We start from the raw sequence: 22,823 nt of genomic DNA, 5'->3' as shown, positions 1-22,823 counted from the left end.
CTTGTGTTTTGCATTCCCTTCGTGTCTGAAGCTCCATGGCGTGTACAGATAACACAGAAAAGCGGACACTGTTATTGGTTTTCTTGGAGTCCCTTTAACCGTATGAATACAAAGCCCTTTGTGGGAGAAATTTTCAAACACTTCAACCCCACAAATCCATTTTAAAATGCAGCCATCAATCACAGTGTTGACTGTGTTTGAGAGGTTGGATTTTTGGACTAATTAGGGTTTTCACCTGCCAATGCTTACAGGCTTTGAGACGCTCACCTGCTCTTCATCCAGAAGCACGAGGCCCACTATCACTATGTTAATGTTCCCCCCTATCGTACCGTCTTTGAAGAGACTGGAGACCTAGAAGGCACACAAACAAATGTTATTACATACTGCCTACTGTTCACAAAATCCTTTTATTTGTCTACAATCACCTTGTCAAAGTCCTGTCACAATGACAATGTTTGGAGCTAGTTATCAAGGAAATATTTTCTCTAAAGCAACTTTGACAACAGTCAACATTTTTTTCAAGTCTGTCCTAAAACAATACTCATATGCCCATATGTACATTGAAAGAGTTATTGGTCACTGTAATTGTTCCTCCTGTCCATGCTGGCTATGAGAAAAACCCTTCCTAAAGTTCAACTGAAGCTATTATGAGGCTTCAGCAGTTTGAGTTAGTCATATCAAGTGAATACCTTGCAAAGTTCCCTTTTCTTGTTTCCCCACACAGTGCTTCTTTGCTAAGCTATGGTGAAAGGATAGTAACACAAAGAGGGACATTTGTACTAAAACACAGCAAATTTAGAACATACCCATCTGATTTGTCTAACTTAGACTGCTTAAGCCTCACATTAGCTTCAGCTGAACTTTGAAATGCACAGAACAAGGACAATGGATTTTGTCCCCCATCACTTCTGTTAGAGTCATGTTAGGAAGAGATCTCTTCACACCAAGTATGTAGAGGAGGAATGAGTACAGTGAACAATAACTCTTTAATTGTACATATAGGCATGTGAGTTATCTTTTAAGACAGACTTAAAAAAGGGGAACATATCCTCAACTAAATAAACATGTTGCTTTCTGTGTCAAAAAACCTCCCAATTACCCCCTTACAACCCCACAGCTAATCACTGTTTCCCACCATCTTCCTTCATTTGATCTCTGTGTCTGCCAAATGTCATAAATGTAAATATGAAATCAGGAGGTGATTACGGATATTTTCATCTATAGGTCAAGCTCACTAGCACTACATTAAGTCTTGATATAAATAATGTTATACTTTTGATCTATCAATTTTTGCAACATGTAGACACATACAATAGAGAAGTCTGTGTCAATTGTATGAGACAACACACTTTGACATTACTGTAGAAATAACACACAAACCCGATTTGATGGTATTGGTGAGGTATGACAGCCAGAACTGGTGTTTCCAATTCAGCTTCTTGTACTCACGCAGATATCTGACCATCAATCATAACAGTTTGGACTTTGAAAGTGGACTCCTGATCTTTTGCTCTTGTTCGCTCTCTGTCTTTCTCTCAGGCCCTGTGAATACCTCAGGTGCCACTCACTAAGCCTTTTTTCCCCCCTTCAGGAACACTCTCATTCATTCCTTATGTTCCTGATGTTTAGTCTTCCGCTGCACTGACTCATGAGAAGACACATGGCTGTGGTTTGTTACCGAATTCAAGCTAAACTCTGAGGTCAAAGAGGCAATCAAAACCACTTACTTAGACTAAGATCTCCTGGAACACCAGTGTTTGACAGAGTTTCAGATTTGCACAATTCAACAGATACAGTGAATCACTGTGTTTTCACTGCCTCATGAAAGAAACAATCACCAGTTTCCATAGAGCTTCAGTGTTTTGTAGTACATAATGTACAGTGTTTTTTTGTAATCGGTAATTACAAAATGTTTTTGAAGTCTTTCCACTCTGCCGCGAAGAAAACATAAATCTACGGAAATGCTGGAACGGCATATCAGATACAATTTTTAACAAATATTAAATCACCTTTTTAAGACCCATGAGAGCTGGCAGGTGGGGTATATATATCGGGGGTTGGGTGTTTTTTTGTGAAACCACATACTGTATTTAGGTGACTCCTTTGAGGCGGGCTGTGACTGCTCCAGCTTGGTTTCTACTAGAGGGACCTATGTTTTCAAAATAGACGGATTATCTTTGGATTTGTCAGTCAGTCATTAAGTAGCAAAATGAGCGTGACGGAATTTGCTTGCAGATCAGCTGAGAGGGACGGGGACGGGGAACGGGGGGTAGCCACAGTGTGAGCGTTGCAGCCATGATCTCACCCAGATATCAGTTTCATGTTTTCAGATGTGCTCTTTCTGATAAGTGAGAATGGAAGACAGGGGTGTCAAGTCATTAAACCTTAAGCGATGGCAAACTTCAAATAAATTTATGTATGGCTTTTACATGCTGTATAATGACAAAATATATGAGAACAATTCTGAAGGGAGGCTAAGGTTTTGTTGTACTGTTGTTAAATCCAATTGTAAATAATTGCTTATACATAGATGCATTTCAAGACCCTCCTTTCTTACATAAAGCTGAAAGACATGGTGTAGCTAGAAGAACATATCCTACATTACATTTGTGAAAATAAGACAACCATGCTACTGGCTCTGTGAGGCTTAGGCACAGTGGTGCTTTGAGCTAAATGCTAACATCAGCATGCTAACAATGACAATGTTAACAGCAGGTAGAATGTTTACCATGTTCATCATCTTAGTCTAGCGTGTTAGCATTCTAACATTAGCTAATTAGTACTAAACACGAAGTACCGCTGAGGCTGATTTTGGAAGTATTTAGTCATAAACATACTGGAAAAATTAATATTTTGATCTGATGATGGCACTAGATGAAAAGTTGAGGGATCACCAACATGATTGCAATGATCCTGAGGGGGACATGAATGTCTGCACCCAATGTCAAGACAATGAATCCAATAGTTGTTGAGACATTTCATGATAAACAACAAATGTCTGTACTAAAGTGGTGGACAGAATGACAGAACTGACATTCCCTAGAGCCAGCTGCTAGTGTGGCTAATAACCTGGTTTACACAAACAGTAATACATCACACCTCCAATTAAATCTATACATTTCTATTTTCGTTTTTATTTCAGCTGCTATGATGTCTGCATGCATAATTAGATTTCCCTCACCATATTAAGCACAGTAAGAACATATGTGGTAATGTTCTCGTGGCCATGGTTGTCCATCATCTTCCTGTCCACCACCACCAGCATCTCCACGTTGAGCTTCTGATTGGCCTGGTTCTTCATTAGCACTGCTCTTTTGTACCTGGGGATGAACTTGTACTCATCTGGAAGGATAAAGACATCCTCTTCTGGAGGTTTGGGCATGTCTGAATAAAACAGGATAGAGGGAGTGAAAATTCAATAACAAATGAACTGTTTTGAAATGAAGAATTTACAAAACGTTATGAAGCACACTGTGGCTGCAGAGTCCACATGACTAGGAACAAACTGTTATACATTATAGTGGGTTGTAAGTGATTGATAAAAGAAAAAACAATAGTATATACAATAGCAATTTAATAGCAGTTATGACGTCCATTACAAATATACAGTACAACCCTTCCTTCACACAGCTGATTATATGTTGTGCAATATTTGAAATGAACCTATAGCCACCAGCCAAATGGCCACTTCTGAGTGTTAACCAGCGATTCTGGCAAGTAGCTGACAACCATTCTGGATGATTAAATATACTCTTACTTTCATGACCTGATGTCATGGATAAACTGCAAACTGAGCTCTTTTTTCTGTTGTTGACTCTGGCAGTCCCAGTGTTATGCTACCATTAAGTAAAGTGTGAAACCACAGTATGTGGTTGTACATTAGCAGCAGCTACAGCAAGTCAAATGTTCTCTACATGCAACAGTTGTATGAAAGCTTTAAATGCTAAAAGTAAATCCATTTAGCTGTCAGTGTAGTTAACAAAGAGATCTCTGAGCAATTTCATATTCTGTAGACATAACACAATGTTAGATGATGATGGACAAGGGCCATTTCTTGATTCATTATGTAGTAAAAGCAATTCATGTACAGTATTAACCTATCTCTGTTTCAATCCACTTCGCAAACTTTGTTAATAAGGGTAATTTTGAATGGTGCCCAAAATTATGTCAGTGTGTCATAGATAAAAAAGATAAGCTTTTTTTAAATAAAAATTATGACATAAATTGCAATAATTTCACAATACAAGCTTATTGTGAGAACTTATCAACGCTTTGTTAAATGAATATGTGACTCAGACAAACACAGACTTTATCTTAACTTCAAATGCCTAGCTGTGCCCTGTTTTTAACTTTCCTTTTGAAGCTGGATCACCTTTGGGAAAAAAACATCTCACATCCATATTCACTTCTACACTATGATATGAGGTCAATAGTACACACAAGTCAAAGCAAAGCAGAGCCTAAAACTATTGCAGCTTGTGACATTATCACCTCAAATCTTCACTTCTATGTTTTCAGGCTATCAAAACGTTCACCCATCACTGCCTGGCTGCGATAAACTATAAAGGCTAGAAAGTTTGCTTATATAGATGGAAAGCAGGTGAGTGACCAAAGTGCCTTTTTGACTAAAACATGGCACAGGTGTTCAGTGATGTCATCCTATGGGAATGTAAACATCAGTGTGTTTTCACAGGAGACAGACAGCTGGGGTTCTGCAGGGTAATGGTGGCGGTGGTACCAGTCCAGTCTCTGCTTGCTCTCTTTTAAATGACCCCTGTGACACCAGCAATGTTAACTGATCTTGTGTTAATTTCCTGAGAGAAAAACATAAAACATTTCCCTTAACCCTTCACAGGTTGTGTCACTAATGTCACCAAAAATGTCAACATAAGTTGAGATGATATTCTTCAGAGGAAACATTTGTCATCACGTGAAATGCAAATCAAAACGTCTTCTCAAAGCTTCCTACCCTGAGGATAATTATCCAAGGAAATTTACCAAACATGTCGATTTGCTGAAGTGTTCAAAGGTTACAAAATTGTAGACTTATAAATAAAAAATGCAGTCAGCTCAAAAAAGCTGCATGTCTGGATTTATAATCCACCCTCTTGTTAAATCAGTAAAAACACACATCTTGTTTTCTCTCTTTAACGCAACAGGTGCTAATGACGCGTTAACGACAGCACATGTTAGCACAGAATGTGTTACTTTTAATGTAGTGTTGCAAAATGATGCACCATGTGTTGTTCTTACTACATGAGTACTGTAAGTATCTGGGAATTTTGCGCACTTTTGCAGTAAATATATGATATGAATATTGGCATTGCAATAATGTTAATATGGGAACATATTAATGGTGGTGTATCTGTGTTCCCGTTAAACAACCAACCACAACCCTAGGAGATTGACTGCTAACAGTTAGCCGGAAATGTCAACAAATAGAATAATTATCATATGTCAATCTGTTTTCCTTTTTCAAGTTCATGTAAAAAAGATCCAAAGGCAAATATCCCTTAGGTGGGAGAATATAGGTGTGTAAAGTTAACCTCATTATAAAATCTTATTGGGTTGTTGAAGTATTAAAAAATACATCTTGTATCATCAGTGCAGAAAAGGTTCATGCAATGCTTTTCTCTTTTTACATCTCTCCATATCCTAAGTGCCCACTTTGATTTGTAGAATTTAAACAGAAAACTAGAGACATTTGTGTTACTTACATTCTGTCTCCCTATTTACTTAAGATATGTATGGGAAACAGGTGCATGACTGTTTAATGCATCTCAGCATGAAGAGGTGGTATATGAGAGTGCAGTTCGTAATAATGCTACATGTGGATTAGAATGAGAAATTGCCCTTACATACATTTCTTCCGTCTCCCGCAGAAGTGTTGCCTCTGCTTCTCCCCATGTCTGTAGTCATTGTCATGGCGATGGCTGTTGCGGTGATGACCACTGCCATGATGCTCCATCTGGTCACCATGACTGTTGTTGTTATTGTTGCCATGGTGATAACCATGGATATCACTTTGTTGTTTTTGCTGGCCCCTGTGTTGACCTTCAATAACTGTGTTGTAGGTGGGGTCTGTCTGTGAGTCTGTGGATCTCTTGGTGACAAAGTGTGTGTGCGATTTGTGATGAGTTGAAGCTGTGGCTCTCTTCTGAAGCGTCCGAGGCTTGTGACCTCTCTGCTCTGTCCGGGGGTCCCTCTTGCTCTTGTAGAGGATGTGTGGCTGGCGGCTGGAGGGTGCTGGGAAGTTCTCACTCTGAGCGAGGCTGTGGGACACGGGTCTCAAGAAGTAGTCTGCATCCTGTGTTCTGATCAAACCTGACTAGAGGCAAAACAAAACAGTCCCATTAGCTTTACAGCAATATCTCTTCAACCTATTTAGCTTGGGTGCAACAAATCTGTTGTTGCACCCATGCTAATTTGTATGCACTCAAGCCATATGGGCTTATACTTACATCAATTTTGGGTGCAAAAATATATTTTACTAAAATGATAATGTTTGACTTTTTACATCTACTTGCCCATCCTTTATTCAAGTAGCTACACTTGTGTCATAAAATATTTAAAAGTGACCTGTAAAGTATATATTATCGATGTCCAGCACATTCCCCTTCCCTCAAAAAGTAGCCTAAAGGGCCACAGTCGTATATTACAAATGAACAGAACAATACCCTTCTCCAGCTATTCGTTTAGCTTCACAATCTATCTCTGTCAGCAATTAGTCAAAATTTGACTCTTGGGGCACTGCGAACCCTAACCCTGACCCCCTGAAACCTCTGTGCTGCTAAATTACTGGCCGTGTTACTTTATGTTCAACATCTGTTTTGCTGTTCAGGGTCAGACGTTATCTCAGCAAAATCAGATAGAAAGGGCTGGCATCTCTCTTGTAAACAATGTTTATGCTCACGGTTCTCAAAGTTAAGGCATTCCTTACTTACATATTATTGAATATGTATTAGAAATCTAGCAAACAAAAATAGCTCCTAAAGTATTATCTGAAAATAATATGTAAAAAAAGTTCTTAGATGTTATGAATATTTCTCACTATTTGAAACTGCTGTTATGGAGAGCCATATGAGGGCGAGGGCCCCACATTAAAGAACCAGTGCCTTGTGCCTTTCGATTGTAGGGGATAAGTTATGAGAAAGCCCATTATAAATCTCTTCAGCTGACCTTATTCTCTCTCTCTCTCTATCTCATTCTGTAGACTTTCTTTCTCTTTCCCAAAGAGACTGAGACATTTTTAGTTTTCATATTCCATTTTCAATAAACTTCTATCAACGCAGCCGATTCAGACACTTGGAGATTACTTTCTCTTGCTCTCTGCCTCTCTCTTTGTCTCTCTCAGTCTCTCCAAACACGCACCACATCTGTGTTGACAGTCAACTGGCACCAAATGTTTGGACGGTAACTGCTCTTGGCAGAAATAGTGGTTTCCCTAAAATACGTTTAATTGACTAACATTTTTTTTTCACTGCGAGTGGAGTGTGAGGTCCTTCGTCTCTGCAGTCAGTCCTCTGGCTCACAGAAATAGGCTGACACAGTGGCAGTAGTGAGGCTGTGGCTGGCCCAGGCTGAGTGTGTATGCGTGTGTGTGTGTGTGTGTCTCAATACAGTTCAAGGTGGATGTGTGTATGTGGGACAACAAAGAGGGAGCGTGGAAGCTGGGAAGATGGATATTATACATGTGCAACTGAATGTCTGCCTGTGTGAATGTGTACAGATTTGTGCGTACCTGTGTGTGCATTCATCTCTTGTTGCAATTAGTCAATCTTGCAGAAGCATATCACTATTGGTGATGTGTTTGATGTTGCTATAATGATCCCCACTAATGATTTTCCCTATTTCATCATCGCTTACTCACCCGGACCTCTACCTCCGCCAGTCTATCAACCACAGATCAGGAAACCAGTGGAACAGAGTCCTTGGAAAATGCTGTGACTGTATTAAGCACTGAATTTGAAAATGATGAACTCTGAAAACCCAAGCCAACACAGACGTGTAAGCTACCGCAACGACTGTACAGTTTACAGCTTTCATCACGTAATGTGGCAAAAGAAACTTATCCTGCATTTAAGTTGCATTTGTGCATTATTGGTTCTGCAGCAGCCAAACTGGCTTAGTCTCTCAAATGTTAATACAATATTAATGCCCAAACTTTGCATAATCTAACAGCAAAAAGAGAACCAAGACCAACCAAAGTATGATTGCATCTGTATGACTCCTGAAGTGCAAGGATCTGAAGTTTATGTCAAATGTAAGCTCCCATGTGGGGAACGCTTGTTCAAATCCAACTCTTAACCTTTATGCCCTTACCACAAGCCAGCGGAGAGCAGTTGTTATTTACAGGTGTTTCTGTGTTGGATAATGATCATTTCCCACCGTACAGTAACTGGTGTTTGAAAAACAAAAGATAACCATAAACAGAGACGCAGAAACATATTTGGAGACATATTTACACACTTTTTGGCCCAGTACTTATTGAGATGATTACAACCTTTTAGGCTGTTTAAAAAATAAACAAACCAAAAACAGTGGGTGCTTCATAATGAAGTCCTCAAGTCTCAGACAGTACACATATTTTGCTACATCCGCAACTCACCAGCACTGTCATTTCTATTACCCAAAAAGCATAGCTGTGGTTTTCCTCACCATTCATCACAATGTTGCACGCAATTCTATGAGACGGCTCTGACTATTAACGGTTGACCCTGACATACACTGCAGTTTTCTTTAGGGAATAAGAAAGAACAGGGTGGGGGATCAATTATTGAGAAAAAGAGAAAGAGAGAAGAGAGAGGCTTGCTAATGCATTACCACCTTCCTTTGTACCGTAGCTTCCCTGCCAACGGTCAAGAAATAATCCTTGCCAGGATCGTTGGTTAGAATCACATGTGACAACCGGTGCGTGATCCTGTCATCCGCATGGCACCAGCCCTGGAGCTGTTTAATCACAGGCGACTGTCATAATTTGGTTCCAAGTCACGGTGAGGCCTCTGACCTGAACTGCGCTGCTGTCAAACTTGAAACTTTCTCATGCTAAGTACTTTTTCTGTCTGGGTGGGTTGTTGGGATCCTAACAGTCGAGAGCTGGAGCTTTTGGAGGAGGGGAATAATAGGAAATTTTCTTTTTTGTGTTGTTATTGTCATGAGGTGTTATTTTGGGTTAGCTCATTCCAATGGCAGTAAAAAGAGATGAGACAGATAAAGAAGAGGAAATCCATGATGGAAAGATACAATCATAGCACTTACACCTGCAGCCTGTGGACTGGACTGTTGATTAAGGAGTTGTTATAGAAACTGCCATGTTCTGATATATATTAAAGAGTAGTCTGGAGTTGACAGGGTCATCTGGCTGACATTCAGTCTTAAGAAGAACGATGTATTTACTGTGAAGATATGTATGTACAGAGCTGTATTACTTACAGTGAGCTTATTTTCAACTGCATACTGCCAACTCCATCTAACTTTTGTATTAAGAATTTTCCAAATGGCTTTGCTTTCACTGTTGTTTATATCGGCATAGGACTACTCAGAGCAGTATGCAGATGTGGATGCATTTATACAGCAAACAATTCAAAGTAGAATCATGCAGAGGTAGTAATTTAAAACATACTGCAACCTTAGCCAAAGCCTGTAAAACAATTCCACTTGAGGCATGTCAACAAGCATGAATGTCATGATGGCTATGACTGCATTTCATGGTGACAATATTCACTCTCTGCCTGCCGATTCTGTCTCCACCCTTTCAGCACCGCATGCATATGTTACATTCTACAGTTCCTATATCCTATCTGGTGCATTGGTGCAGAGCTTTTTTTTTGCTGTCATCATGTTCTGTGCAAAATAGATTCACTGGCTCTGTCAAAATGTATTGTGTGGTATGTTACACAATTATTCCTAAATAGGGTTTTGGAGCTCTTCAGGGGTCCTTCACAAGGTTCCAATTCCAGGGACCCTCAGCAAAATAAGAGATTTATTGTCATCACTATGTAAGCTAATTTTCATTTGCATACTGCCAACTCTCTCTCTCAGTGTACATACTGTATATAGGGATGTACTGTATGTAGTGAAGTAGAAGTAGTTCATTGATTCCACTTTCCCTGCAGTATGACAACTGTCTATTTCTATATATCTTCAAATTTGTTTCTAACAACCCTTATCTTCTCAAATTTTTGTTCCTCACTGAAGTTGTTGTCAAATGAAGAGTTTTCATGATTTCATGATTTCTGTACCTTTTTTGTGGGTGTTCAGCAGAGTAGGCGATAAGCTACTGGTATGGCTTGTGTTTGAGGCTCCATCATAACAAGAAGCACAAGTCACTACCCACACATCCCCTTGTTTCATCTCATCTACGTCTGCTGTTACGCTGACTGAATGGACTGTTTCTCCTCAAGATAGATCAATGCCCCTTATTGTTTAATGAATTCTGTTGACAAAGTTTTTTTGTCCTGTGCTTAACATATTCAATCCAGATGTTGATGTTATATTATTTAACTTGTGTTTTGGTAGGTTCTGTGTTCTTCTGAAGCATGCACATTTTTTATGTAGTGCGCAGAACAAGCTTTTATTTGTAGGCAGAAACCAGACTAGGACTAAACTATATGCAATAGCAGTGTACTGTATGTATAATGAATTCAAAATGTTTCTGTCTTAAACAAAGCAACATGTATCCTCTTTGTCTTCTTAGCATAACAGCCAACATACCCCACAGATAATCTTTTTATGATGTCTTTAGTCTGTAAACGCTGCACAGTCTTTAAGTTTAAGCTTGGCTTTATATAAAACAACATACATCTGCTACTTCCTCAGAGTATATGTGTATGCCACTAAATTAGGAGATTAGGTCAGCTAGTGCCTTTCCTAAATAGCCAAACTCATAAGATTACACACTGCACTCTACGAGGTGCAAATAGCAGTCATAAAATGCTGAAACACTACTTGGGAGGGCGCAAACAGCTGGACTCTCTGGAGTCAGATGCATCCAGACAAGCAGCGACAGGAATGGGGGGGGGATAGGAAAACGGAACTGAGGGGGAAGCATTCAGTGCATTACAAGGTGCACCTGACTGTGTGCAGTATATGGTTCTCTCCTTCGTTCTGTCTACCTCTGAATGAAGACCAAACGAGAACAAAATCTTACTTACTTAAAGTTCAAATTCATTACTTAGGTTTTTGGTCCAAGCTTGCTTTTTATTTCAGTCCAAGCATATGAGAAGTACAGTATATGAGAGCTTAGACAGTTTCATACAGCAACTAAGAATATTAATCAGATTTACTTATTAACCACCATTAGTTTTATGTACCGTAACCAAGTTACAAAGTTAACCATGTTACAAGTGGAGAAGTTGCCATCACAAATCTGTTTTTCAATAGCATTGCAACTTCAAGTTTAAAATTTCCAAACAACATTTCTTTTCACAGACCAAAGTGCAGCAATAATTCTTTACTGTGTTTGGTTCGTGCAAACTGGTTCCATGATGGCTATATTTCAAGCAGTTGAAGGCAGGGATTCAAACTTTGGCTCAGTGGCTTACTGAAAAACTGGGAATGATACTCTGACATTGCACTACAGCACTAGACACCATTCCTTAATCAATTAGCTAGTTCACTTAAAGCTGTATCTTAGTCATCTGTTGGCTAGCTGTCCAGAACACATTACAGCAACCGGAGGTCAATCAGTTTGGAAACAACAAATGTTCCAAACTGACTTAATTCCAGTCTCAGAGACACATGCACATGACTCAATGCCTAATCTACTTTGTATGACTGAGAAAACCACGAGTGATGTTAGAAAATGATAAAACTAGGAACAATCCTTTAAGGTCATTTTATTGATCTTTACTGTATGTTTTAAAAATTGATTAGAGCAACCTGCCAAGATCACACTGCCTGATTTTCAAAGCATCATCACATCAATAGACCATCCCTCATATATTCTTGGAAATCCCAGAGGTGGGATAAGTGTGCAGCATTCTATTATTACTACTACTACCAGGCCTGAGGCAAGAAACACACCCATCCATTTACAAGAGGAAAACACATGACCTCCAAGTGATTTGTAGTGGCAGGACATTTAGCATTTCCCTTTGGTACAAAAGAAAGGTGTTAATTAGATGGTGATTGATGGTTATGTCATCTAGAGGTAAATTAATAAGACATTAAATGGAAGCCACAAAGAAGTCCTAGATGTGGAATAGTCTGACAGTGATTGGCATTGTAATGTCTTAGTGAAAGGCATTTAAGTTTCATAGGACCCAGTTGTTACTGCATTCTGTGAAATACGTCATTAAAGCAAGCAGGTAACAGTTTCCAGTTTGGGGTAGTACAAAAGACTACTCTCCAAGTTAACAAGATTAACAATCTATAGCCACACTGCAAGTATTTAGTCATACCAACGTATTGGACAAATTGAAATTTTAAACTGGCTAAATGGGGAACAGAAAAGTCAGTAGACTTTATCTTCTTGGGACTATGAATCTCTTTACAAAATGTTGTTTCAATCCATCCAATAGATTCAGTATGGACCAAAGTGGTGGCCCGACATGACCATCCCCAGAGCCATACTGCTAGCATGGCTAAAAATCACAGAAGATGTCATATTTAGGGGGAAACAATAATGATTCATGTTGTAAGACTGCAATGACTGCATGGCACTCTTCGTACTTACCTCTCAACTCCCTCACCCCCATAAAAGCTAGACTAAAGAGGATTGTGCTGCAACATAAAGTCGACACAAAGAAAGACCTGCTTTATGATCTCCTCTTCCACATGTATGTCACTGTGCAGATTTTCAAACCATTTGGCAGGTGAACAGAGTCAGTGCGATTGGCCTGCTTCTTTTATTTCACCAAATCCTTGCTTGTAAGTATGAGATTTTTATGGTTGAACTCCCTACCGTCATCAAAGCGGGGCTAACCACTATATGGGCTGCCAGAGGAGGGGAGTTGAAAAGACAATTTATACATAAGCTTTACAACGTAACACTCCTTACAAGGGGGTTTTCATCACTTCAAAATGCCAGGGAGGGAACGATGACCCTTATAGCCTTCATGTGTACATATTTCTCTCTCTTTCACTCTGATCTTTTTCTTTATCTTTCTCTTTGCATCCAACAGCCAGCCTGACAAAACACTGACATAAAGGCTGTGTAAGTCACAAATGCAGATGAACAATATTAAATAACATTAAAGGATGACTACAAAGATTTCCATCTTTACACCAAAAAATGCAAGAGAAAAATATTTTTAACTATTAAACAATGGTGGCAAAGAGAATTGAAGAGACTTATTACAACACAATAAAACAGAAAACAATCCATATTTAGAAATATGCTAAAAAATATATATTAATAAAAAGAAAACATGGTAAACATGGTAGTACATTTTTGGTTTGTTTTCTACTGAGGAAGCTGTCCATGCACAGTAGATTCTGCTATATGTGATTTTTAAGTTCAGGTTCAATTTTGAAAAAATAATTGCCTCATCAAGTAACATTTCTCAAACAATGACAATGACAGCAAATAAGGGTGATGGAAGGATCTCATTTAAGCGGTGTAATGCAGCAGTTGGAGACAGGTGCTCTCACTGATAAAGCTATTGATCTGGGTTCCTCTGGTCAATATTTACCTGCCTCCTGCTAAATAAGAACCAGACCAAAGTACAAGGTCTCCTATGAGCTCTCAGGAGGCCTAGTGAACTTTGTTACCATGTTTTGACCAGTCATAGGCATATAATCTGGAACATCTGGATTGCATAAAACGTATATGAATATGAGTGCATGCCACACACATAAACACATACACAACTGTCAGATAATCAAAGATAGAAATGTATATATTACTTATATGCTTTTTTCTAATCTATATAAATCGTGATTTTATTTGAATGTAGGAATGAATGTAAAAATTCATCTTATATTCAGTATTTGGGTCATTTGTGACAATGTATATTTTAGTAAAAATATGCAGTTCAGCACATGACAAAAGACATTTTGGCATTTTTTTAAAAACTGATAACTATCTTTAGCTTTCCCCAGGAGTCTAAATACATTTGTCTGCTGATGTATCTTTGCAATTCCCTAATTCACATCAGAAAAAGTCAAATTCTCATTGATGCACTGACCCAGTCCGTCCTAGCCAGCCTCAGTCGTGAGAACCACATTTACAGTCTCTGCAACCCTGGACCTTTTGGCTGAATCTTTTATTGGGATCTGGTCTGAAAGGCAGACATGCACACACGCTCACACACACACACACACACACACACACACACACACACGTACTTCTATCTTTGTGAGAACCGTCATTGACATAATGTATTCCCTAGCCCCTTACCCTAACCTTGACCATAACCTAATTCTAACCTAACCCTTAAAACCAAATCTTAACCTTCAAACAGCCCTTTGAAGTTGTGAGGACAGGCCGAAATGTCTTCACTTTCCAAAAATGTCACTCAGTAGGTATGTGTTTCAGTCCTCACTATGTAGCAAGTACAAGTACACACACACACACACACACACACACACACACACACACACACACATATATACACACACAGAAGAAGAAGCATCCCTGGAGATGTGCCATTCTCTGCCTGTAGTTTAAGAGGGCAATTCTCAGACACAGCAGTGGTCCTCTACAATGAAAATATAAACAGCAAACCAGCGGAAAACCACGGAAAAGCCATGCTGAAGTGAAATGTGGTCATACTGGTTTTTAAGGAATTTGTTTGGTTAAAACTGTGAAAAGACAGCAAATTTGAATGACTAAATTTCATTTTCTTTTCTGCTATAACAAGGTTGTCCAGATGCAAAGCTTATATGAGCATAAGTTTTACATATTTAAGTGTAAATAAGTAACATTACAGAAGTTTCTCTGCCTACTGCCCAGTTGCTGCCCTCTGTCTCCAGTGATTATTGAGTTGTAAATGAATATGTGAGTTCAAGACTGAGAGGATTAGTGTGTATTCATAAAGTCCTTTGTTCTCTAGTCCAGACTGCTAAGAGGGCTTTCTGTTATGGAGCTGCTTCACAATATCATTCTTACAGTAATATTTCCTTTATATTCATGCAGAAGAGGAGGACCACCAAGGCAAGAGTTGAAATTCAGCATACATTCTCCACAAAACACAAACAAGTCCAGGGGTACTAATTAGAATTTGTACATTTAGCAATATTAGCCTACATCTTATAATAATGAGTTTCATCCTGGACAGGTTGGATGTATAACATGAAACAAAAAGAGGTAAAAACAAAACTACAATTTCCCCCTAAACACCACCAGAACAAATAAAGAGCTAGTCTTTGTTTCACACACTTCAATCCAGCCTTACACAAAAATACCATGCACTTCTGTTATTAACTGATCATTTCAACATCAATAAATCTGCTCAATTTTGAATTTTGATATCAGTTTATTAGATGTGTGGCTTTTAGTATGTTGTATATCATGCTAATATGAACATTACTTACAAGTTAGCTCGCTATCCAGTTGCACCCCACCCTTCCTTATAAGACAATTCAGTTCAATTAAATTTTCTATATACTGTATTTTGCAATTTGCACACAGTCAGTTCCCTACTTATGGTGCCAGCTGTGTTAGATCTGCAAAAGAGTATTGCTTGTGAGTTGAGAACCTAAAATATGGCAAAAGATGCTATTCAAGGTTAAGAAATACTAAATAAAAATGTATATCCGTGAACTGTTGGCCATGAAAGATGGCTAAACAGTATGCTAAATATGAAGATGAAATACCACCAAAACATTGTTTTGGCATGCATGTGTTTTGGGGATTTTCCTGGCTGATTGACCAAACATTCTGTGGTGTTCACAGACTTTTCCATTCATTAGTTATTCATTAGCTGATTTAGGCAAAAGTGCAATATACACGGAATGAGCTAGAACTAATGATGCACGACAGACTAGAGGAAGAAACTTCTTTGCGTAAATTGCCAACTTTTAAGTCAACTTGAATGAGTACAAGTCAGTTTTCTGACCAGACAGACAATGCATTGACTCAAGCACTGTGTGAAAGGCAGCCTCACAGTAGCATACTGAAAGGACTACTTGATGACTGTGTGAGTGTGTCAAAGAAAAGGACAGTGTGTTGAAAAAAAAGTGGTTTTATCTAGATTTACTGGCTGGCTGTAATCTGATTTTTCTCCTGCTTTCATACTTTGTTCCCCCCTCACTCTTTCTTCAGCTCAGGGTCTGATTGCATCTGGTGTCTTCTAACCCAAAATTACAGTACATGTTAAGTGTTTATGCTTTCAGTCATTTACTCCTACCTAGTCTTCGTGCTAATTCAGTGATTTAAAGTTTAAAAGTTGAAATCCAAAATGGGTCATGGACATCTCTCTTTCTCTCTCTCTCAGATTCAGCATGACAAGAACACTAATGCAGTGTTTATGTTATCAGGGGTCCCAGGATGAGCCAAATTTAAGAAATTTGGCAACCAGGCTCACTATTTCTTCTAGGTCAGTGAGTGCAATTACAGAATTCACTTGGTAGATTAATCCAGATGCTGCCAAAATTAAAATAAAATAAAATTGTCCAAGATATATATTTTCAAATTAACTGACCCTTGAGTACTTTTCACAGATGCAAACGCACACCAACCCAGATCCGACTCATCGACTCCCTCCTTCTTATCCAAATCCTCCCGCAACCAGACTCTGTGCATGTTCAGACTCACCATCCCCATGCATGTGGACAGTGCCACCGAGGAGTTGACCCTTGACCTCAACGACCCCTGGTAAAAGCAGAGGTCGTGGTGGTGGTAGGCCCTCAGGCTCTTGGTGCCGTTCTTTCCCAGGACCTGGATGGTAAAGCCAGGTGCAATCAGGCTCTCCGAGGCCTCCCTCAGTTCCATGTGGAAGTCTTGCCCCAAGCCACTCAGCCGGAAGTGGACCGTTTCGCTGCTGCTGTCAGTGTTTGATGAGCCTGCATCTGGGGTTAGGGATCTGCGTCGCCTTCTGCGCTGGTGGTGGGCAACTTCGTGAGAGATGTAAGCGCCTTGGTGGTTGACCTCATAGGGAGATACAATCTCATATTCTGGATGAGAGTTAAAGGAAGACAGTGAGGGAGGAAGAGAGAAAAATCAAAAATTAGGAGATCAATGACATCGGCAATGAGATGTCATGGGATCAAACAGTGGGAGAGATTGCTGAGAGAAAGCTATGATGCTAGATGTCATGGACTATATTTTGAAGATGCAAAAATAAAACACATTGTCCTTGTGGCCATTGTAGTCAGTCCTTTCTAATTCGATCTACCAACATCATTTACTGTGATATAGTGCATGCTGTGTCAGCTGCTACCTTGTGCCTATCACGGACTGAATAAAAACTACGACCTTTTCCCTTCCTTTGTAAATTTTCCTTGACCTGCAGTGCATCATATACTTTTGCTGGCAGGGTCAAGAAAGAGTTACAAGAAAGGGAAGAGCTTAAGACAATTCCAACACAGGCCCTTCAGCGGAGAGTGAATCATGTTTGACCTAGTGTTTTACTACAGTTTTTACTACAGCTCTGGCTGGATAACTGCAGGTCATAAAGGGAGATGGTGGCAGGTAGATCAGTCAAATGTCTAATGGCTCTGTGGCCACAGAAACTAGCAGGCTTTCCTCCAAAGGTCAAATCAAAAGAGTAGCTGACTCCTTGAGCTGCTCCAAAATGAGTTTTTCAGAGGAAATCATGACAGTAGATGCCACTCCTGTCCATCCTCTGAGTAAGAATGGGCTGACCTACTAAAGGAGGGTATAAGGAATGAAGCATGTCATTGTCTTTAAGGCTTTGGATACATTGCAGGGTTGTGGAGATCATGCCTCTTGCGTGCACAAAAAATTGAACAGTTGTGTTACTGTGGTGGGATCTTAGTGGTAATAGAGGGAGCCTGGTAGCCTACTGTAAGCCATCACACACCTTGAAACATTATGGACTTGATACACTTTGGGTCTATGAGTAACCACCATGCAAACAAATAAAACTGTGTCATTGTTGATTTTGTGTTGTAATGGCCATTGCAAATGTGTTCAGACTTACCATGGGAAAAATGATATGTGGTTATCAGCTTAAAGTGCACAGAAATAACAGCAACCTTGGACTTACAGTCAACAAGAGCCAGTTTCAGTTACTGTACAGTATGACCTGCTTTAGCAAGCCCGAATAATGAGTAAATATAGCACAGAGACAGACATGTTTTGGCAGGGGGAGAAACATGCAGGGTGACAGACAGTGTGTCATCACTGGCAGTGTGAATGCCTGAGGTTTGAACTTGGATATTTGGTGCATCTTGAGACTGACTAATAGCCCCTACCCACAACATGACATATACTTATTAGTGGATGCATTTATTTAAAGCACCTTGCATTACCATGACTGCATATGTTTTAGCTTGGGTGGTCACAGTGGGAAGCAAACCTCCAACCCTTGAAGTGTTACAGCAGTGATCTACCCAGAGACTTACAGGACTGCAAAGAGCAAACACATACTTCAAGCCTCAAGCCTGTGCAGAGTCTGGCACTTAGGCAGAACCAGAAAATGGTCTCTATCTCTATCTTTGTCGTTTTGTCCACCTACCCCCAACACACACACACACACACACACACACACACACACACACACACACACACAGTTACACCTCAACTGTGCTTGTTCTGCCCTAACTCAAAAAACCAGCTGCAGTGACCCATGTCTGACAGTATACAAACAAAGAGTCTGCGGGAACAGAGCGCGCCACACACACACACAAACACACATATCTTGTCTGATGGACTGAGACAAGATCCTGCGGTGGGTAGTTTGTTGGTTTAGTAGCTCCTGAGTGCCATTAGTACTGATAGGGACTAACCAATGGGTGCCTTGGCTTAAACTTAACAAAAGATTGAACATGTGAACTCTTCCCTCACCCACTCTAACATAGCTGTATGAATGTTAAACACATTAACACTAAGCAAGAGTTGTTAAAGCGCCGCCTGTGCGATGATCTGAAACAGAAGTAAGGGCTTCCCCTCACTTCTGTTTCAGATCATCTCCACATGTGCCCAGAGAACGGAGTTTTGATGTTTGTTTATTTGTTTACGTGTCTGCTTTTCATGGTAACAAAAAAAAAAGGATCTGAAGGAGAATGCACAGCCAAAGCAGTTGCTGACTCAGCACACCACATGGGGTTAGATCCACAAAACAAAGAACAGATGAAAGTCTGGCACTTACTGCTTGCACTAATTACTGAATTGACTAAGCAGCTATAGCAAGCATCAGTGTATCTTCATTGAAGGCTTTGGTGACTCCCCAGTGTGTTATATAAATCTAAGTGTAAGCTACTAATATGAGGGAGCCATTTCTCATTTTATGTCACATACTGATACTTTTCTCTTAACTGCTTATTGATCAAGGGCTCCGCAAATCAATAATTCCTTTTGCAAAAGTAAACTGTTTCTTATTTTGCTGTGGACCCCAATTTGAGCTTCACTGCTGCAGCAGACACTGATGGCTGTGTGTGTCAGGGTGCAGGTCGCCCCCCAGCGGTGAAGAGAGGCAACACACAGCGCAGGTGAGCGCTGTTTGATGCTGATGGCCGTTTGCGGGATGCTGTGTTGGGCTTTACTTTCTATCTTATCGTACCGAAAAGCAAAACATGAACCGGCGGATCATAATGCTCTCTACGACACACACACACACACACACACACACACACAAAAACGCAGTCGCAGAAACACTGATTAAATTTGCAAGTTCTTGTTCAACACTTAACATAGCCTACCTGTATGTTGAGGTAAATTGAGAGATCGGAGCAGGGCCGATGTTTCTTGATGAGATTCAGCACTGTCAGCACCATTATTCAAAAGCACGCTCTGCAAGGAAGGAAATGTACATAACTTGGCATGTGTATCCTGCAAAATATCATGGAAAATAACTCGGCACTCATTTGAAGTGTTGACAACTTTATGAGCTCTGCATGCATGTGCGTACAGGAACGGCGGAGATAATGCAACTGACTTACTTTGCTCAGTGTGAAAAAGCAAAAGAGATGGAAAACGAGCAACGGCCGCGTCCAGTTTCTCCAACAAATCCATAAGAAAGCCATTTTTTTTCTGTGTCACCTTTACGCAAACGCTAAAGCCTATTTCACACGGCCACTTGTGAGCAGTCCCAAGAGCTCCAGTAAACCAGTCCAACAGCAGAAGCAGCAGCAGCAGTTCTGCAGGACTTCTGGTGTATGAAGCATCAACGAGTTTCAGATGCAGGCTTCTTCAATTGTGCCACTTTGGTTTTCCATTCATTTCCAAGCGCAGTATCCCGACGCGGCAAATCGCTTGAACTCAAGTCCTCTCTCCCGGAAAGTCATTTTCCTTTTTTCCACTCAGACAGTCCGATCAGTATCGAACGTCTCTCTCTCTCTCTCTCTCTCTCTCTCTCTCTCTCTCACACACACACACACACACGCTCACTCTGCCGCTCTCTCGCTCTCTACCCAGTGACCTTCGCGGATCATTATGACTCCCAGTGAAATCATGTGATTATCTTAAATAGGCTGCGTCTCGTCTTGGCAACAGCAGACGTCTATGGAAGTCGCACTGAGTCCGAATCTGTTTCCCCCGAGGGAACACTTACACAAGGCTGCTGAGGACTCTGTGTGTGTGTGTGTGTGTGTGTGTGTGTGTGAGCGAGAATGTGTGTGTTTTGAGGAGGTAGTGTGGGTGGGGGGTGGTAAGTACAGCCTGTAGCCAATCACATTTGACACCTGTGCTGAGAGATGGGCTTTGTATCCATCTCTCAGGTTGCAGGAGGATGTGAATGAGAGATGAACAGAGTCACTGTGTGATAAAAAGAGAAAAACAGGTAGAATGTTCTGTTTGCTTGCAGGGTAATGAAGCAATTACATTTCCTCCTTTCATGCACTGAAAGGAGACTGCAATAACAACTGTTTGTTATGTTTGTTCCACATAGTAAGTATAAAGGAGCTACACGAATGAAAATATTTATTTGAATTCAGTAGTCTGGATTTTGTAACCCAAACGTGATCTGGAGATTACACCCTGAAGCAGGTAATCAGTAATTTGTGATGGATTACGGTCTGAAATTTAACTTTTGACCCTGTTTAATCCGCTCGTCATTCTCCCATCTCTCCTGTATTCCGCAGCTGCACTGATAGGCAGCGTGCCAACATTTCTAAACTCCCCACAATCATTCATGGAAGTGCTTAGGCGTGTGGGAGCCAAAGGATCGGGAGTGCTTGTTTCATATTCTGGAGCATTTCATCCTCCTCAAAAGAAAACCAGATGAGTTTTCTGCTGTGCTGCAGGAGAAATAAATGTGTGACGGTTTACGGTGAGATCTTTTTGGCACTAAGTCAGAATATCAGAGTGAAAGGAATCAGAGGTGATTGTAAGCAAGCTGGTCTAAATTCCACCATTTCTTTAAGCTATAGCCTCTGTTCCACATCAGTCTGTAATGTAGCAAACATTTCTTTTATTTCTACAAAGATGAAACATGCAGAAGATGGGTGTAAGGATTGGCCGAATGGTGGAGGGAGGCCAAAATAATCTTCACCTGGTGTATTTTTCATTTGAAGTTTACACAACACCAAAATCAGTTCAGGCTGCTTTTGGTGATGTTGTGAAGGAAACTATATTCAAAAATGAAACAAGGCAAGGCAGCTTTATTTATATAGCACATTTTCATTCTCAACCTCAACTCGTACCATTAAACCTACTCAACGCCACCGCCGGCCATTAAAACAACTCGCTTCTGCCCCTTGTTTTTAAACAGGAAGCTCCTGCCACAGACAAACCAAAAGTTAGGGCATAATCAGTTAAGATAATAAAATAACAATTCAATATGAAAACAAAACACAAAATTTCTAATCATTATTGTAACTGTTCCAACACAGAAATAATAACAATACATTTTGTTTAGAGGACTAAAGCCTATTGGAAGCTTTCACTTCCTGTTTGGTAGTTTAGACACATGACCAGCAGGTAACATGGATGAGTGCTCATGCAACAAACATTTTGGATACTTGTCCACTATAATCAATAAATGAATTTAAAACGGATGTATTAATAAATTAATTGAGTGGTTATTTCATTAACAATGTACAGGATGACAGTATGCCCACTGAAATGACCAGAAATGATAGCAGGGCTAGCTACACCACTTAGCAACACAACCAGGACTAGCTTAGCCAGTGTGCAGCCTACTATATAGGGCATGGGTTAGCACCATGACAACAGGTTTTTATGTCTTTATCTTAAGATAAATGGAATTCAATTTTAGCATCTCAACATTTTAACAAATTAACAATTATTTTGTTGGTGGAAACATATCTGACAGAAACGCTGACATACTGATTACTTTACTGATTGACTTGAACAAAAAGTTCATATATGTTTGGTGTTCAGGTATCCAGCACAGTAATAGATAGTCATTTAGCTTGAGATATGGAAAGAACACCCCAGTATCATGTTTCAGCATTTTAGAGAGTGATGAGAGAAGACCTCCGAGGATGACCTATGATAAATTACACCGAGAAATGGATGCTAGAGGTACAGAAGCTAAACCAAGAGCAGGACAAGACTTCAGCTCTCTGTGCCACTCTGTCCTGAGGGTTTGTGTTAGGTGTTTGATGCATCTCCCAAATGGTCTGTGTCACATTAGATTAGTGATAGTATCACACATGAAGGATTTATTTGTTTTGAAAGACAGGAAGGGAATAAATGAGACAATACTGCAGAATCAAAACCAAATGACCAACTTTCCCCTAAATGCTAAAAAACTCCCCACAGATAAGAAGTAGGCAAAAGTAAATGTAAGAAC

The 22,823-nt window shown here is 40.0% G+C and overlaps 1 protein-coding gene and 1 long non-coding RNA gene across 2 annotated transcripts in view; one reads left to right on the top strand and one right to left on the bottom strand.

Annotated features, from left to right (window-relative positions):
- LOC122881935 (A disintegrin and metalloproteinase with thrombospondin motifs 16) overlaps window positions 1–20,643 on the bottom strand; it is a 53,718-nt gene extending 33,075 nt beyond the window's left edge. Inside the window, exons 1-6 of the mRNA XM_044208723.1 lie at window positions 20,008–20,643; window positions 19,768–19,858; window positions 16,700–17,058; window positions 5,863–6,328; window positions 3,182–3,384; window positions 268–351 (exon numbers count right to left, since the gene is read on the bottom strand). Of these exons, the coding sequence (XP_044064658.1) occupies window positions 268–351; window positions 3,182–3,384; window positions 5,863–6,328; window positions 16,700–17,058; window positions 19,768–19,858; window positions 20,008–20,091 (1,287 nt within the window). The 5' untranslated portion in view covers window positions 20,092–20,643. The remainder of the gene's footprint in view (window positions 1–267; window positions 352–3,181; window positions 3,385–5,862; window positions 6,329–16,699; window positions 17,059–19,767; window positions 19,859–20,007) is intronic.
- On the top strand, window positions 8,850–10,431 carry LOC122881936. The gene is made up of 3 exons (XR_006379262.1): window positions 8,850–8,993; window positions 9,915–9,998; window positions 10,261–10,431. It is a non-coding gene; the product is annotated as an uncharacterized LOC122881936 (long non-coding RNA).
- Window positions 20,644–22,823: the final 2,180 nt, after the last annotated feature.

The sequence above is a fragment of the Siniperca chuatsi genome, linkage group LG9, assembly GCF_020085105.1.
Source record: "Siniperca chuatsi isolate FFG_IHB_CAS linkage group LG9, ASM2008510v1, whole genome shotgun sequence".
NCBI lineage: Eukaryota > Metazoa > Chordata > Actinopteri > Centrarchiformes > Sinipercidae > Siniperca > Siniperca chuatsi.
The sequence above is the reverse complement of the archived record's forward strand: the minus strand, read 5'-3'. Positions and strand labels throughout refer to the sequence as shown.